Source organism: Porites lutea, chromosome 4, assembly GCF_958299795.1.
Source record: "Porites lutea chromosome 4, jaPorLute2.1, whole genome shotgun sequence".
In the NCBI taxonomy this organism is placed as follows: Eukaryota; Metazoa; Cnidaria; class Anthozoa; order Scleractinia; family Poritidae; genus Porites; species Porites lutea.
Window position 1 is genome coordinate 48,505,530 of NC_133204.1, and position 18,503 is coordinate 48,524,032.

The 18,503-nt window shown below is 38.4% G+C and overlaps 1 protein-coding gene across 1 annotated transcript; it reads right to left on the reverse strand.

Annotated features, from left to right (window-relative positions):
• Nucleotides 1-1,014: 1,014 nt before the first annotated feature.
• On the reverse strand, nt 1,015-18,068 carry LOC140933892 (PDZ domain-containing protein 7-like). The gene is made up of 13 exons (XM_073383563.1): nt 17,229-18,068; nt 14,810-14,867; nt 14,285-14,451; nt 13,200-13,347; nt 11,418-11,496; nt 9,768-10,322; nt 8,143-8,243; nt 7,433-7,524; nt 7,003-7,097; nt 6,346-6,411; nt 4,585-5,097; nt 3,647-3,747; nt 1,015-2,678 (listed from the first exon to the last, which is right to left on the reverse strand). The coding sequence occupies exons 1-13, from the start codon at nt 17,906-17,908 to the stop codon at nt 2,541-2,543; spliced, it is 2,793 nt and encodes a 930-aa protein (XP_073239664.1). The 5' UTR covers nt 17,909-18,068; the 3' UTR covers nt 1,015-2,540.
• Between the last annotated feature and the right edge of the window lie 435 nt (nt 18,069-18,503).

Sequence of the window (18,503 nt, forward strand, 5' to 3'; positions counted from 1 at the left end):
AGCGTTTCGCGTTTTCGTTTATGTACGGCAATACTCAATTTCGCACAAAAACCCAGTCTACATTTAGGACGAAAAAGGTAGATTCATCACTCTTGGTAAGGTTACACTGAAGCAGTAAAGTTACACTGAAGCATTCAAAATAGCTCATGCACGTTTAACGTGCCTATGTTAGTAAATATGGTATTTATTGCAAATTATTGTAAATTGCTTTTAAAATGTACATCATGTTGTTGAAGATTCCCATCCACAGTTAAATTTATAAAAATATTGTGTTACTGAGATCCTAGATATTTAGCTGGTGTTTAGGTGCAAGACGATAAATTACTGTGCCAGGGTAACAGACACGAGGAAGACCCTTCGTGTATGCTAAAGAGGCGACTCAAAGTAATTACAATGCTATTAACACATCTGCAATGGTCTAAGATTAATTGCAAGTCTGCCCTAGTACTCAGGGCCTGTTTACAATGAAGTGGTGGACCCCAGGTAGGTGAGGTAATCCTCTCTTACATGGCAAAATTGGACCCTGGCTGAGGATTACCAATTCTGGCAGACGGGGCACCCCCCCCCCCCCCCCCACCACCTTTGGCGGGTCACTTCCCCTATTATGTAAACGTTATGAAATTATTCATTCGAGACTTGGAGCAATGAATCTAACTTTCCATTTTAGTAGCAGGCTATGTAAAAACACTGTGATTATCTGCGCAACAAGGGACGCTTTAAATCTAGGTGTGATCTAGAAGAGACTCGCGCATTTTAGAGGTATAAACCGGTTGTGTTCATTCTTCGAGAGGTAAAATGCCCATTACAGTGAGACTCTCCGTAAATGTCCAAGCCCAACACAGTACCATAGATACCACCGTTTAGTGCAGCGTACTTAAAGTGTGTCTTGTTGGTGCGAAAACTAGTGTTGGTATCATTTGTGTCCTAGAGTCAGTAGAGTGAGTATTGTTTAAAGTCTTTTTAACCATCTGATGATAAAAACATTTGCAACACCAAGTAAAGATGCGCGGAGAAGAATACAAAAACTGCTTCCATTTAAATAAATCAAATACACCATACTATATCACACGGTTTAAAATAGGTAACTATCTGTTCTTTACAATTTAATATTTATAAATTCAGTGAAAGTGACTTTGTCCTCTTTATTTCCGTCCAGTTTAGAAGGCCACTGAAATCACGCGTACATCTGAATATTGTATGGGTAGCAAGACTGAGGCGATCTTCAAATATTACAACGCAATAAATGCCTATCGAAAGATATCTTTGCTTCATGCTTATTTCATATTAAAGGGAGAGAGCCTCCGTCCAATTAATAATAAAAATTAATAATAAACATGAAAAATTTCTTGAATCTGAGAGCAATGCAGTTTTAGTAAACCGTGCAAAAACAAGGAAATAAAATGCCTATCTCCTAGGTAATGGAGCAATATCATTGGCTAATTAACAATTGAAATACATAAGAACCAATCAGGTGCCGAAATCTTTGTTGGCCACTATGAGGTCGCGGGTGACACTGGGTAGGTTGTGTTGAATTGAACCTTGGGAATGTTTTTGGGGACGAATTGTGGTCCAGTAAACTTTTATATATTATTAAAGTGTAATCATAAGCGAATTTTCTCGTTCAATGCGGAATTTATTTGCACTCGTGTGTTTTTAAAAAACCTCAAATTGTATTTACCCAAATTTCGATACTTTTTGAAAAGCACACTCGTGCAAATAAATTCCAAATTGAACTCGAAGTCGATACCAATAGTTATCATATGTAGTTACTTAACTTGAGGTTTGCAAACCTGTAAAAAAATTGATGTTCAGTGACATGACTTTTTTGTAGTTAAAAATCAACATAAAAGAGAAAATGAAAACTCGAATGCAGCCAATCGAATAAAATGAACCTCAAACTAGACAAATCAGTAGAGGTCAAATCGAGAAAATTTTCGCCATATCTCCGTCTCAAAACAAAGGTACGTCTAATATATTGTTGTGCGTTTACGTGGACATGAAATTATCTACACATATGAGAACAACTACAGCTGTCTACTACGAAAAAGGAATTTACAAAAACGCAGCATGGATGCCTAGCTATTTTACTTAAAACGCGACCTGCGCAGAGATATACGATCTTAAAGACTACAGATATAAACTGAATATTGGATCGACAAATAGGGCCTCAACTTAACATGGAGGACAAGTTTTTAACCCCGTAATGGCAAATTATTTCTGTGAACTTGTAATTGCCAACACGGATAACAATGGCGTTTCGGTTAAAAATAGTCTAAATTTTAAGAGTTTGTCTTTTTCGATCCACATTTATCTCCATGAACCTAAACCATCCTTAATCATTGATAAATTAATATTACCTCGCTAAGATTTTTCTATTTTTCCAAACCAATATTTCGAGGTTTCCTGCGATCTCAAGTTGGTTGGTCCCTTGCAAACTAATACCTCACAATAACGTGACAAAGCTCTGTTAACAAACAAAGCAAGACGCGTTTGGTCTGAGATCGGTTTAGAATATTGCATAATTACTGTATAAGACCCTGTTATTGCTTTGGTATCACTACGATTTCCATGACGTCTTTGGACTTGTTGTTGTAAGACCTCCTGATGATGTCAACTGCTTCTGCATGCGTGACATCTTGAAGACTTTCACCGTCAACAGACAAAATCTCGTCACCACTCTGAAAGCAAGCAATTTGAAGAAAACTCAAAGTGAGAAAAAAAACTTCTTCAGGTACCCGCTGGTTTACTGGCCGGAAATTTGCTCATAGAGAAAGACGTTTACGTTAAATTCTGGGAACAACAAAAATAACGAGTAAAAATCACTAAAGAGGCAAGGAAGCGTGGAATTAATTGGTGTAATTAAGCACAAGAAAGTACTGAATTAGCTGAAAAAACATGCACTTGACAAGCTCACACAAAAAGCGCGGGAAAAAAGGAAACCGGTGGAAAATCTTTCAAGCGCGGGAAAGATTCAGAGGGTCACGGGAGGGATACTAAGTGCAGGAAGATATCAACCATGTTACCAGGTTACTTGTCTTCCTTCCTAGAGACTCTGGGAACGAGTTTGGGAAAACTAAGTGCGGGAAGAGGGGACCCTGTGCCAGTATCAGGAAAAACTAAACACAAAGGTGACTGATGTTACTGCAAGCCACAGGAAAAAGTGGACACACAACTAGTAATAACTAATCGTTAGGGAGTATGGGCGGTCAAACACTCCTGCTCCCGCAATGAACTTTTCGAACGTTTCACGGGATAGATAAGGTAAGACAACGAATTATAAAAAGTCCAAACGCGTGTCATCAGATTGCATCCTATTCATTCTTAGTGGAGGTCTAAAGGAATCCTATGCTGGCCCGTACTGCACATACGAAATAGCAACTGGCACCAGTTGTTCAAAAAGTGGATAACGCTCTCCGCTGCATAAATCTCTATCCAGTGCATACTACAATTGGTTCCCCTAATACTTATCCTCTGGATAGTGATTTATCCGATGGATACCGCTATCCAGCATTTCAACACCCGGAACCCTGGAGATTAGGATTGGGGGCTCTTTTGGTCGTCCGCCGGCAATATCTATGTTAACATTACTTCGTTACTTTTCCCTTTGGCTGATGAAACCAAAACCTTATTAAAAAGGATCATCTACCTTGAGTCTTCCGTCATCAGCAGCAGCACCACCTGGGAATATTTTCTCAACTCTAACCTCGGGTTGGGTTTTCGAACCTTTTCCGCCTGAAATACTTATACCTACAGTGGAATAAACAAGACGTACAGCTAGTGAGTACGAGACCAATTATATAAACCTTTTGTCAACTGGACCTGTCACTCGAACCACACTAGATTAAGAGTGTAAATTGGGAACCAAAATTAAATGCAAAGCCAAAAACTTACGACAAAAATGGAAAGGATCGAATAAGTTTAGAGCCCCGCTAATGCAAAGGCAATTAGACCGAGTCACATGCTGCCACACGTTAGGTCAAGACGGCGATCCCAAAATTATCTTTCTTCTTTTTTGTCCATATCCATTACAAAGCAACCGAAGTAAATTTAACCTATGTCGCAAACGGCCTAATTCCCTTATATAGAATATTATATCGTTCAAGGTCTCGAGTGACAAGTCCGGCTGCATCGCGTCGGAAAAAATTAGAACTTTCGTGTGTCCGCGCCTTACGAAGAACCACCGTTAACAATAACTTTGCATGCTCCAGGGAGAATTTTTGTTTGGTTAGGGCCGTGGAACGGAGAAAAGGGATTTCAAAAACTTTGAAATTCTTCTAAAAGAATACCCTGGCTCCAGAGGTCCGTTCTTGAAATCTCTACTTCTCCTGTATCATATATATCCGGCATGGGAGATTGATACGGTTATCCATTTAGATTTAGACCTAGGATGAACTAAACCGTGCTCACGGTTTGAAAAAGCTCCCGAGATGAGGTTATTTTTTTCTCTCTCGTTGACCCGGCTTCGCCGCGAACTATCTCGAATTAGATAAGAAAAAAATAACCTCTGGAACACAGGGAACTAAAAGAGCGGCTTGTTCCGGATTATATATTTATCATTAAACTAGGAAACGGTGAATCACTGACCTAAACTCGTTCTTTTTTTCGAAAGAAGAATCGTGATACCAGCTTGCTGGTTAGAAACAGCGATCGATGGAACAGGAATCGATAAACCAGCAGTTGGCGACATAGGCGTGTTAAGTCCTTCCTCTTTATCGTCGTCCCTATACTCCACTGATACCCGATCAGGTACCAACAGCGAGTTTGAAGGTCGAGGTTTCTCGTTATCATTTTCGTCATGTTTAGGAGTCCTGGATACGCTGTCATTGTTGACCTGGATAACAGGAACATCAAACGATGCGGGAGAGTTATTTGTCGAAGCTGAAGACATATCTCTGACTGGAATCGCGTCCATTGTGTAGTTCGGTGGTAATGTAATGATAGCGTTTGGATTGTGTGCTGTGTTACTCCTTGTGCTGCGATCAAGAATGCTGCCTCCGAGCCAAGCTGTTTGTGCTCGCCTCTTATCCATCTCTTGTTTTTCTTGCCTTATTTTCTCCACTTCTTCTTTGGTTTTTAATTGGAAACTTCCTCTACTGTCTGTAAAAAACATCCATCAATATTAAAAAGTTTCTGTCGGTAAAACATGCAACATAAACCCTAAACGTGCAACTTGCTTCGCAACATTGCGGCAAAACGAGTTGGAAAGCGATGTTGCGCGTTTTACCACCCTCATTCAAAACTGTGAACAACAGGTTTTATGTGGGTGTTAATACCCGCAACATCGCTTTCCAACTCGCTGTGCTGCGATGTTGCAAGACAAGTTGCATGTTTTTTGTTGTCCGTTTTACAGTACCTTAACGACCAGTACTATCATTTCACTACACAAAGTTTCCAATTCTAAGACATCCTGGAAAGCTTTGTGCCTAAATTGTCCAGGTTATAAAGTCGCATAATGAAAATTTAGCGGCCGATGTTTACATGAACTCTATGCTTTGTACCCGAGTAAAGCCGATCTCGGATAATCTATACAAGTCGCGGATTATCCAAACAGCCCAGCTTTTTGCCTAGATATGAGTTGTTACATAAAGACGAGTTTAGGTTTAACTGTTCTAAAAAGATATTCATCCCAAAAAAGCTTGATTTTTTTTCAGGTGCTTTTAAAGCAGAACCAAAGACCTTATAGCTAAACATACAGTATTAAATAGACACAAATATGTAGTGTACATGGTAACGTCGTTCTCCTCGTCAATCAAGCCTTCTCATGAACGATTTTAGGATCAAATTAGCTCAGGTATTAGATTGCTTAAGAGCGAACATCTCTCCTTCAATTAACTAAGAATCGAGTACAAACCAGAGATTCCTTCTTAGCACAATCAAATTAGTATAAATATTTTACTACAGAAAAGGAGTTCCAAGAGGTGACAAAAAGCTCTTAACAGACCTTCATAATTAATACTTGTAAACAAAACATTTTAACACTGGTATTAAATTGTTTTGGCAAATATTATAAAGTATGAATATATCAGTAGCCTTGTTGTTTTGAATAAAGTGTTCGTTTTGTACACTATAAGGGAGCTTTAAGCAACGGCGTTTTTGAGCGACGTACGTTAACCTGAAGTGGCCTTTTTTCATTCTTCGGCAACGTTTTTCACGTTTTTACCAACATTTTCGGGCAAATTGTCTGTATAAGGGTAAGGAAACATAGCAAAAAGAAAAAATGTGGTATCGCCAAGGCACATTAAACGATAAAAGACCTTACTTTCGGTTGAAGTGCGTCGCTTTAAAACGCCCCCCTAATAAATTATCACAGCTCCTTATACGTACTGATAGCATTGTCAATCGTACCTTGGATGGCGGCTACAAGCTGCCGCTTGGGTTTTTCCGTCACAGTCGGTATTATCGTAGGTGAACCTTAAGAAAAAAGCAAACATCAATATCATAGACATATTGCTACACGCGTCAAACCTTTACAGCATGGAATATGTTCAGATGAGAAGATTTTGCGCTTGCAAATAATTTAGTTGACTTTTTAAGGTGTCCAAATTCCATCCAGCTTTTACTGCATGCACTATTTAAAGGGCGACTCTTGTTATTAGAAAGTCCCCCTTTTGCTGTCGGCTAAAAATCCTTCACCACATCACTAAACGGACAAAAAAGGGTAAAACACTTACACTACAGAGACATACTGCAGTGTTTCTCCCCTCCCCAACCCTCCCCTCTCCGTTTACGAGTGCCTGCTACCAAAGATACATTGAAATTTTCTTTTTCCAGGATGACTTATTCATCCAAAGATTTAAGGATGATCTAAAGCATCCAGTGAACCCTAAAGACAGCCTGCGAATACAGCCGTCATTGCTCGCTCCTCGCCGCGAGACAGCTGTATTCGCAGAATATTTCGACGATTTCCAAAGTTGTCTCGAAAAGTGACCTACTTGTGAGGATTTCCGACATGAATCTAGAGGAGAGAATGCGGGAAATCCTATTGCTTAGACGACCACTCACCGGGTACACAACCGCTGAGGTATTCAAGTGCCTCCTTTTCATGAGCGGAAACCATGGCATCAAATCTTCCGAGATCATATGGCAATACTAACGTCCTTTGAAGGAAATATTATCAAGAATATTAACAACAGTGGCAGATATAAATTGGGACTGCAGATGACCGAAACACAATCCGCTCAAAAACGCGCCAAACTGCCAAACCACGGGTTCCTATCGTCCAATCAGAGAACAGCATATTTTTCTTGCCCCAAAAATATTCACCTTGAACGCAGCAAAAACAACGCGTCGATAAAACTACTCAATCAGTAATGTAAGTATAATTTTTAATTAGTTACAGCTATGAAATAGAAAGTAAACTCATAAATTAAAGGTGTTATGAGTGGAAAAATAACTGTAGCAGCAGCAGCAGTTTTTCGTCATGTTTTCTCACCTTATATCTCTCAACAAAAGAGCTTTCTCGGGTCTGTCCAGTATTGCCAGCAGTTTATTCACAAGGGACTCTACATCCGAATCTTCTTGGTACTAAAATAAAAAGATCATGGAACTGAGTTTTAGGCTGAAGCACAACAGGATGTAGTTTTTAAAAGTATCACAACGAAACTTAAACATAAGATTTAAAACTTCATTTCTGTCGATTTTCCCCAGGTCATTAGTACGTCCCAATTGGCAGAATTTAAATATACGAATTTAATTGAGGCCATGTTCCTTGAAAGAGGGTAAACAGACCAGTCGCCTAGTCAAAGGTTAGATTAACCTTAAACTTATGATCTACCGTAAACTGCCGATTTGTAAGTCCTGGGTTTATACATAAAAATTAATTCGTAAGGGGTTTTAGGAGGGATTAGAAACGGAGGAGCTTTTAACCAGACTAGAGCTATAAAAGCAGCGCTGAACAAAATACGATTTGCATTTACTGGCGTTTTTTAAAGCTTCAAAATGTCATAATAAATCAAGTTCATTTCAATACATTTAGAGGGGGGTTATACCTGGGGGGTGGGGGTTGCTTCTAATCGTATGTATTTTTTGTGTACAGTTCGAAGGGCTTATAACTGGGAAGGGGCTTATAAGTGGAGAGAGCGGGGGGGGGGGATGCTTATAAGCAGCAGTTTACGGTGTTGTACAAATGTACTCTTTCTTTACCTGCTTAATATGTCTTATAACAGCATTGTATTCATCCACCACTAGAATCTTCTTTGCCTTTTCTTCAATGTAAAGTAACATCTGCTGTCTTGTTGATCCACCTAGTAGCATTAATTGAGTACCAAAACCCTTCTCAAAAATAGGGCTCGCATGTAAAGGGAGTTGCATCTCACGAAATGCTAGTACCAGACATCAACCGGACAAACAAACAAACACAACAACAGGATTTAACATTATAGTGTTATGGTTATAATTATATTAATTACATTTATACTTTAGATCTTTAAATGACCTTAAAGAAGTAACCACGGTTAAAATCATTTCAGTTATTCTCTCATTATGTCTTTACATTATAGTAAGTCGTAAACTGAAAATCAATTTAATCTGGTTTATAAATTTTATTTGTATATTTAATAGCTGTTTGTTCAAGGAAAAATCAAGATAACTACGTATTTTTAAAAATAGTCTTTTTATTTTTAATAGGACAACATGCAATGGCCCCAGAAAAGTCAGAATTAAGCTTATATCTTTAAAAGGGTAAAAAAAGTGCATTTCAGGACAAAGCTTAAAAGCTAAAAACTACATTTAACATATTTAATTAATTAATTAATGTTTTTTTCATTTGGTACAGCTTATTTCTTATACTTATTTCTCATTTAACATCAAGTACTTATTCTAATGTTATACCTTTATTATTAGCTTGATAAATTTATGGGGAAGGACGTTAAAATGTATATCATGATCAATTCATGTTATGGAAGTTGTATTTTACAACAACAAAGCCTTATAAAGGCAATTTTAATAGGAATTTTAAAAAAGATGGATCAGATGTAAAAAAATGAAAATAATATCAGTGATGCACAAGCTCAGAGACGACAAATGATCATGCAACAACCTATACAAACAAACCTATAAACAACCTTACGAACTGGTTTCATAAAACAATACAAGGCTTAGCCTGAGAACAAAAACATATTTCTGGTCGTTGCTTCTCTCCACCCAAAGCGACAACCACAAATAATACGTCTGTGTTCAGAGGCTATACAAGTTTGTGCTCTAAGAAAAATTGACAGGGACCAATTGCTTTGAATCTGTAAAATCCAGGGTGACCAGCATATGATTTTTATGAAAAAACTTTAATTTCTAGTCACCTCGGAGAAAAGTGTAGGTGCCAGGGGGCACCAGGCTCTGCTAGAGCACAGCCTTGATTGTCTTTTTTTACCGGCAGACAACTTGGCTTTTCTGTATTTGCTTTCAAAGAACTGATGAATAGTTAGTATTATCGGCCAATCAGAATGTAAGAAGTTGCTGTAGAATACTAATTAGCAATACATAATGGAATACCCTAAAGAACCTTGCAAAGGCTGCCTACCATAAGCATATTCTGTGGTTTTTATGGCTGCCAATAAAATTGCTTTTTTTCAGTCTTCTGAATATATTCATGAAAGCTCTAAAGGCTTCTAGTGTGACTGTTTGAGAACTACTACTAAAGATCAGTATTCATATTGAGTAATGACTCTGTTGAACAAAACTAAATTTGAAACATGAATTCAAAACTTCTCAGGCTTTTCCCCCGTCAAATGAGTAAAACACACACAAACAGACAACTGTTGTCTTGTACTTACTTCTTTCCTCCACTTTTGGTTTACTCTTTTTCCTGAAGCTTAGCTTGGATTTAATTTTGTCTCCATGCTTCTGCAAGAAAGATTTGGACTTCTTGACCTTCCTCTTATCATTAAGCTCTCCATCACTACCACTTAAAATGGCCTCTTCCTTGCTCATGCTTGATACTGAAGCTCTTTTGAACATTTCTTCTCTGCTGCTGCTCACACTCTCAAAGGAATGGGCAGATCGAATTGAGTTTTGCTTCTCAAATTCACCTCCACTACTGGTGGAGGAGGTAGCCAGACTCTTAGCGCTCTGTGTCCTTTCCAGTTCTGCATTTTCACTCTGCTCAACTTTCACAATTACCACATCTTCTCTGACTTCTGCCAGAGGTTCAGGACACGGTTCAGGGGTCTGTACCCCAGTCTCTCGTAACACTGGCCTTGGACTTGGTGTGTCTCTTGTTGGGGTTTCCTGTTCTAAAATCGGGAACTGGGTACTTGAGTGACTAAGCTCTAGAGATGGTACTGGGGAGACTGGTGCCGAAATTGATCTTGTGTACGACTCTTTACCCTCTGCAAAATGCAAGAGCAGATCTTTTGACAATCTTTACATGTATGAGTAAAATCAAGAGTAACTTAAAATTCCAATCCAATTCTCGATTAATCGCGATTATGACCATTTGGTTTGATTCACGATTCTTTGCTTCCACGTTTCAATTTTGGTTCGATTTTTGCACACCTTTTCCAGGGTGCCCTTATTGAGTTATTATATTGTAAAATCAAAATCCAGAAGGCTTTAAATTATGCGTTTATGATTGACGAGTAAAGACGACAGCATTTCGTGCGTCATTTTGTGTTGCCTGGTAAAAATGCTGTCCTTCAACCACCCTTTAATTTCCAAATAAGGTAAACTATGTGCGACACGCTCTTTGTCAGGTTCTCAAACATGGCGACGAACCAAGCGACTGTGAATCCTCCTGTCCCTGCTACTATTCTCAAATTGAGGGTTTAGGGTTGCATGTTGTTTACATTACGTGTTATGTTATAAGAATTAAGAAACATTTACATAATCGAGTCAAAATAATCGAAATCGAAAGGCAATAATAGAAATCGAATCAAACCGTAAGGAATATGAATCATTACACCCCTAAGGGGGAGGCTTGCAAATTATCCACCTGTTTATTACCATAAAATAGTACAAACATTAGGTTTGAACTCTTTACGATTAGCCCATTTTATGGTTGTGTTCTCAGTGCCTATGTGCCGTTGAATAGTACCCAGGCTGACGATGACAATCTTATGCTACAAACCTTCCTGCTTTTCATGTGCAAATTGTGTTATTCTTATACTGCATGGCAAACTTGTGATCAGAATCATTTTTGTTAAAAAGAGCACAACTGATAACAAAACAAGGTCTTTCAACAGCAAGGGCACTGAGCAAAAAACTAGAGGGTCCTAGTAAATTTGTGTGTGTAAGCTATGTGCGCACAGTGTCTGTTTATGGTCCAGCAACAATATGCTTATTATTATATAGGGCAACAACAGCATATAGACTTGCACCTCTACTAAAGGTAATCTCTATAATGACTACAACCTGTCCCAAAGATGGCTGTTGTAGAGAACTTGAGGGTTAAATTATTTAATATTCTTCATTGTGTCATGACATACCTATTACAACAGTCCCATCAGGATAAACCCAACTGATTTGGGATTGATAATGTTTTGCCTCCGGAAGCTTTCCCACAGCCTACAAAAAGATGTGTGATATATTATAATATTTAAAACACTAAATGCAATGGTGGTGCTTATTTATGCATTGACTGTAAACTCTACAAACTTTTACTTCTTCTGGCATATCTATATAATTGAATCCTGATGGTCCAAAATTACTGGTATGCAGGGCTCGACGTTGCGACCTGTGGGGTCGCCAATGCGACCAGCTTTTACGCAGTGGCGACTAAATTTTCACGCCTGGTCGCCAACCTGGCCTCCGAGATAGGTGACTTTCTTCTTTGGGAAAACGTACACTAATGATAATTTGTTATCCTTTACAAAACTAACGGATAGTTAACGGTTTTTCTAACGCTCTAACCTTTTGCCCAAACGCTTTAACGGTTCGTTTAAAAGGCGTTTTAACGATTTGTTTAGACGCTTTAACGATTTTTTCCAACACTCTAAAGGATTGTTCTTATGATCTAACAGATGGTCCGTCTAACACTTGACTTTTACTTGAAAGAGGATTGTGAAAATCCCAAGTGCTGAATTCGACGGAGGTCTTATCGACTTTCGGGCAAATCGATCGCAATTCTCAACAGGTCGTCCCGTGTTTCTCCGGGAATGACTTTCAGCGCATCGATTTAAAACAGTTTCTTAATATGTCGAACATGTCTGATAAAGCTTAAGCTAATCAAGAGCCAACGGCGCTCAGTTATTTCTCGAGCTTCTTGTAAACAACTTTCTGTTGAGCGTGACGACCCAAATAAAAGCTCTGCCGTATTTTACTGACTTCTAATGAAGTACCGTTGAATTCATGCTGAATGTCTAACAGACTTCTCGCGAAATCAACTTTTTTGCCCGAAAACATTAGCGGCGTTTCCTCTTTCAAGAGACTTTCGATCACGTGCTACACAACCGCGAAATAGATCAAGTTTCACCGATGTTCATTTCTGAACGTGCAAATACATGGGACGCAAAACAAATTTTGCAGATTTTGTTCTTGAATAACTCAAATAAGTTTTTGTTTATTCCTATAGTTTGTTTATCTAAATGTGTATTCCATTGCTTTAATACCTGTTTGAGGAGATTTACGCCTGAGTACGGGTTCAACGGCTGGTAATCGAGCCTCGAGCGAAAACCGTTCGAAAGAAAGTTCACAGGAAGTCTAAAGCATTCTTTTTCTGTTAAGGCTAAGTAAAAGATGTTAAGTTTATTGTATTCCATTAGTTCTTAAATATAATATTTGGCGACTAGAAGACTTGTTCTGGCGACCAAAAATGAAAACTTGGGGGCCAGCTGGCCCCAAAATTTTTTTCTGAAAGTCGAGCACTGGTACGTTCATTGACAGAACTTCGGTGAGTCTAAAACACAGGTTACTTTTTCACAGGTTAGAGTACAGGTCACCATGATACAGATAGACAAAAAGAATTAAAAGTGTCTCCTAGCCCTAATTTCTTAACAAAATGCTCTCTTAGATCGAGAGGAACTTGTGTGGTCTGGTAATTTATCGATGGAGAGGTGACCTGTATTCTTGACCTGTGGAGTGTGATCTGTACTTTAGACCCAGCAGGTTCTACCTAACATAATGTATCCAATTGGGTGGAAAGAAAACAAGGTAAGGAGACTGAGTGATCCCTTTGTCTAAAGAAACAATGCAATGGGCACATGGCCATGACTTGAAACAACACCTAGTAGACAGCGTACAATCTACAATATCAAGAATGGCAACTTTACCTTAAGTGTGACCATGATGTGCTTTTGTGACTTGATAAATTCAACAGCCTCATTGTGCTTAAGGTTTTCAAAGCTTTTCCCATTGACCTCCATAATTTGGTCACCAACTTTAAAGCCTGCTTCTTCTGCTAGTGAACCAGGATCCACACTGTGTAAAGACCACAACACTAGTAAGAGGTAGCATATTCTTGTAATAACCTACTAGGTGACTGTAACAGAGTCAAAAGGCCAAGGAAAGCAAAGGCAGCAGGTCTAAAATACATATCACTTTTCCACAGGTCAGAGTACAGGTCACCATGATACAGATAAATGAATAGCATCTCCTGGCCCTAATCTCTTAACCAAACTCTATTAGATTGAGGGGAATCTGTGTGGTTTGGTGATTTACCAATGGAGCAGTGACCTGAACTCTTGACCTGTGGAACGTGACCTACTTTAGACCCATCAGGAACCCCTCCTTTGGAACACCTCTATTCAAGGGACAGATCCAATCAGGGGATACAAAACTTGGTCTCATAAGGGACACCTCTATTCATGGGAAAGGGAAACTATTTCTGGGTCCTGAAACCCAGGTTTAACTTCCATTCAAGGGACACCTTGGCACTCAAAATGTGACTGACCAAAAAAGAGGGTAGATAAAGTTTAAGTGTGCACAGTCACAACAATAACTATATCTCACTTAAATCGGAGTACTGCAGCAGATTCCGAGGCAGAATAAAAAAATATATTTTATTTGTTGGTTAATAATTAACAAACCTCAACCCAACCTATATATTCAGGGGACATTTTTGGCTTGTTCCCAAGATTGTCCCCTGAATAGAGGTTCCACCATAGTACCCTGCAAAAGTTCTGTCCAATAGCTAGCCATTGAATGGTGAAACCATAGGATTCTGTCCACAGATTAAAAGGTTAAAGTCATAAATCATCTAACAATGACTTGACAGAGGAGCGAAAGTGTTAATTTGGTGATAAATTCAGTGCAACAATGTACATGTAAAATTTTCTGTAATGAAGCAGAAAGTCAGCTATTTAGTTGGTCCTATAAGATTCAGTTTGTCAGAGGTAATTGTTGTAGAGGTACATACCCAGAGACGTATAAACCCAAACCATATTCACTTCCACCTCGAAGGTTAAACCCAATGAAGCCATTTGCTGTTGACTGTACTTGAAGGTTGACTTTCCTCTGATCAGAGCTGTTCAGCAGATGAGAATTATGCTGAAGAGTAAGACTTCCCCCACTACCACTGCTTGCCTGTAGACCAAAAATGTCAGGAAAATCTTCAGTGTCTTCCAACTTTCCAAAAGGTACTATAAATTACTGACAACCCTCTGAATGTTTAAAGCTAGCCGTGTATCTAATATACAGGGTGCTAGCCAGAATTTGTGCATGACAGACGCAAGATCTGGGATAACCAAATGGGGAAAATGTCTCGCTCTGAAACTTCAGCTTTTTCACAAGTTAACAGTTATTTCCTCAGAAAAATTGATCTCGTCCAACTCAGGATTGTTTTCCCATGTAAACCCTTTTTACTTTTATATCATGGGTTAAACCCTATCCTTGTCTTATCTCGTACCAACTTAATGGCTCTGAAAGAATATCTACAATGTACCTGAAGACTGTCATTTTCAGACATTCCATTTTGGACAACTCTTCCATTCCTTTGACCCCTGCAAAACAAAGGTCAATTTTTTACCAAAGTATAACAGACTGAAGAAGGATCTCCCAATGCAGAACAAAATTACACTGTATGGTATGTCAGGAATAGAATAGACAAAAGACAAAGCATTGCTGCACTAAGATGAAGTGTGGAGGACCTTGGTGAGATACCCAGTTTGAACAGGAATGTTGGCTATAGCAAAAATATATATATACAGGGGCACCCAACGAGAATATAGTTTAAAACCACTTAAACATAGCATTGTTAAACGTGTTTTAGTATTTCAACAGTGAATGTGGGCATATTTTAATCCCCTATAAATTTTTGATCTGTTTGGATTTCCCAGCTGAAAGTCTGGTGATCCGAAAATTATAGGGATCAAAACTTACCTGTTCGAAAATTTCAGCCAGAAAAAAGGCTCCCGAAAATTCTAGGTGACCTTTTAAGGGTAAAAATCCGTTGAAAATGGGCAATTTTACGATTTTTTACATGTTCGAAAATCCTAGGAGAGGCAGGCAAGCAAGTAATTTCACAACAAATGTTCCGAAAATTCTAGATCTCAAATCGTCTTCCAAACAGATATTTTTCCAAAAATTATCGTTGGGTGCCCCTGTATATATAAGACCCAAAGGATCATGAGCTGAATTAACCACTGGAAACTTATAGAATCATATTCCTACTGTGAAGTGTGAGGGAACAATTGCAAAGAAAAAACTAACAAATAGAAATAAACATTTATCCACTTTCCAAGCAGCCATGTATCAATATTTATTATCAAAGTCCTTTTTGGGTGAATCTCGAATGAAAATGGCATTGTTAATAATAATCTTCACATGCAAAAACTACTTTTTAGAATTAGTGTTAAAAAAACATTTTTTAAAAAAAGCAATTTCAATTATAATACCACCATTTCTACCTATTTCCTCAGGCATCTGATGATAAAATGGGTCATATGGAAAGTCAAGCCAATAATTATTAAAAACAACTTTCAATCTTAATTGTTGGGAAGCCACCTGTGTATTTGGCCTTCTCTTGATTATCAATTATCAAAAGTGTCCTTCAGAAAAACGTACCCAATCTTTCTGTACAATATTATTGTAGTCTACATGTTATTAAAAGGGGGAGGTTTTGTGTTATTAGGATGTATATGTTAAGACATTTAATACCTGTAGCAGGTGGCATCAAAACTATTTCAAACTGATAAAAATCTGCTCCAACGGGGAACAATAATTATTGAGGACTCTGAAGACAGTCAGACTGCTTATAAAGTTTTTGCTGTTTTTGTTGATGTTTTATCATCATAACAGACTTTGTTTTGTAATTTTGGCTTAATTACACCTGCAGAGATGCATATTTCCCAGCCATGCATACAGTGGCAGTAACATTTTTATTCACCTTATGAAATGTAGTGTACGTTCCTTTCTTCCTGCTGCAGGAAGCTACTAAGTTTAAGCAAAATGAACTTTTTTATTGTATGGACTTTCCCTCAAAATTTTATTTTGTAACCACTGACATCTACATTTCCCTGCGTGAATTTACAGGTTCAACCAGGTGAAACAATGCACGCAATATTAATCCCCCAAAAATACTCGGTTTAAAACCCGCTGTTCCGTAACAAATCAAACCGATATTTCTAACTGAGGCCGTTTCCTTCCTGCGAAAAATAATATTTATTAAATATAAACGGTAGGATCCCAATGTGATGCCATTAGAAGCACATAAAAATTTTTCGTGGATGAGAAATATTCCGAGGTCAGCAGGTTACTTGAAATACATACACGGTAACCACTTACAAACAAACCATAAATTAGTTTCAAAATGTTACAAAAACCAATACCACAGAACGTAAATTGGCTAATTATTCTCAACTCCATCTCCAATTTAAAGCTTATAAGAGGTGGTCGATAGATGGTTAAATTTATATGAACAAAGTACAAGTTTCAAGTGAATAGTTTCAAAGAAACAATCTCCAACTTACGAAGTACCACAAGTGCGCGTAAACACAATGTGAAAATGATAAAGGTAACAATGTTGGCCCTACAATATAACTACCATCTTGTATGTTGTTTGGATAACAAAATGTCCAACCAACTTCTGACATCTGAAAGTCAGAGATGCAGATGTAAGCTAGTGTTATCTAAGAAAGAAGAAGTCGAAGTCACGGAACGGGAGTCACGAGCCCTTAAATTACTTAACACTAACACGCTTCCTAAAGTCCTTTTGCGATTGTTTTTTAACAAACCGAACCAAAGTGATTGTTTAATAAAAATGCTGGGCATTAATAACTAAGGCCAGAAGTAGCTTTGGCAAAGCGAATGGTGTGACAAATAATCAGCAGTTTTGATTTCCTATCATGACAGTCATAACTTACCAAGAGTTAGACACATCCATTTCGGGCAAGGAGGTTGACGACTTAGCAACCACTTTGAGTTTATTCATGGATCCCAACAAGTTTTCCGCTGAACTTTTAGTAATTTTCTCAAAATCGATTCCATTAACCTCAATTACTCGATCGCCCTCTTTGAGTCCTTGTTTAGCCGCAGAGGAGCTCTCATCCACTTCGGAAATAAAAATTGCCCTATCGTTTTCGCGACCGCCTTTGATTTTAAACCCAAGAGACTCGTCTAGCGAAGTTCTTGCTAACGTTATAACTTTAAAAGAACCAGCGTTAGTCGGTGAAGAGCCCCGAGCAAGTGCTCTGAGCTCGCTGTTCTTGTAACTGTGAGGCAAACTTTGAGTCTTGCGGTTCGCAGCTACTTGGTTTGGTGGTTTGAAAGGATGAGCCATTTCGCTGTACGGAGCTAAACTATCAAACTTGCTCAGATGCGCCGAAGGAATAAGGTTTCGAATATCAGCGAGAAGATCCAGTTTTCTTGGGTTATCCAGGCACGATTTCAACCCAGCCACCAGTTTCTCTACTGATTTATAAGTCTGGTATTCTTTGAGCGTATAATGTAAATAATTACGGTCATCTTCTGATAGTAAACGATGTGCATTTCGTTGGAATTCCTTCAGTTGTTCTTTGCGCTGTGGATCCCCAGTCTGCGTCATTTTGAGTGCTTTTAACCTTTAGTACTTCACCAAGTTTATTTGGTCATCGTATGTCTGGTAATCGGCAAAGATCTAAAGAACTTCCACAACAAAAGACGGACATGACTACCCTTCGTGTGACAGACGCGCTTCTTTCTGCCGTTTTAATGAAAGCTATAATTTATGCATAACTGCATAATTTGCACACCTCTGTTGTTAGAATAAACAAGCGGCATTGTAAAGGGTCTGTAAAGGGTCTGTAAAGAACAAAATCCTTTTTGCTCAACTCGGATGGCAACGACCGTTTTAGAATTTTTCCGTTGAATCAGATAATACAAAGTGGTCTTCTCTATCAGAAAATGTAAGAGCTGACAGTTATTGCGATTCTCTCAAAGGTCCGTCACATTTTGTGATAGGTATTCCTTAATCTTGTCCATAATCATAAATTTTCCCAGGGTGGGGTGGCTAAGGTAGTGTGTAATTGTACAGTAGGATGTTCTCTTCAGCTGTTAAAGGCTACTTTAAACGATAACTAAGACGGTATTCTGGAGGAGGGGATCCACTAAACCCAATGGTTTTTACAGTCATACTTACCTTATGAAAGCCCTTTATTTAT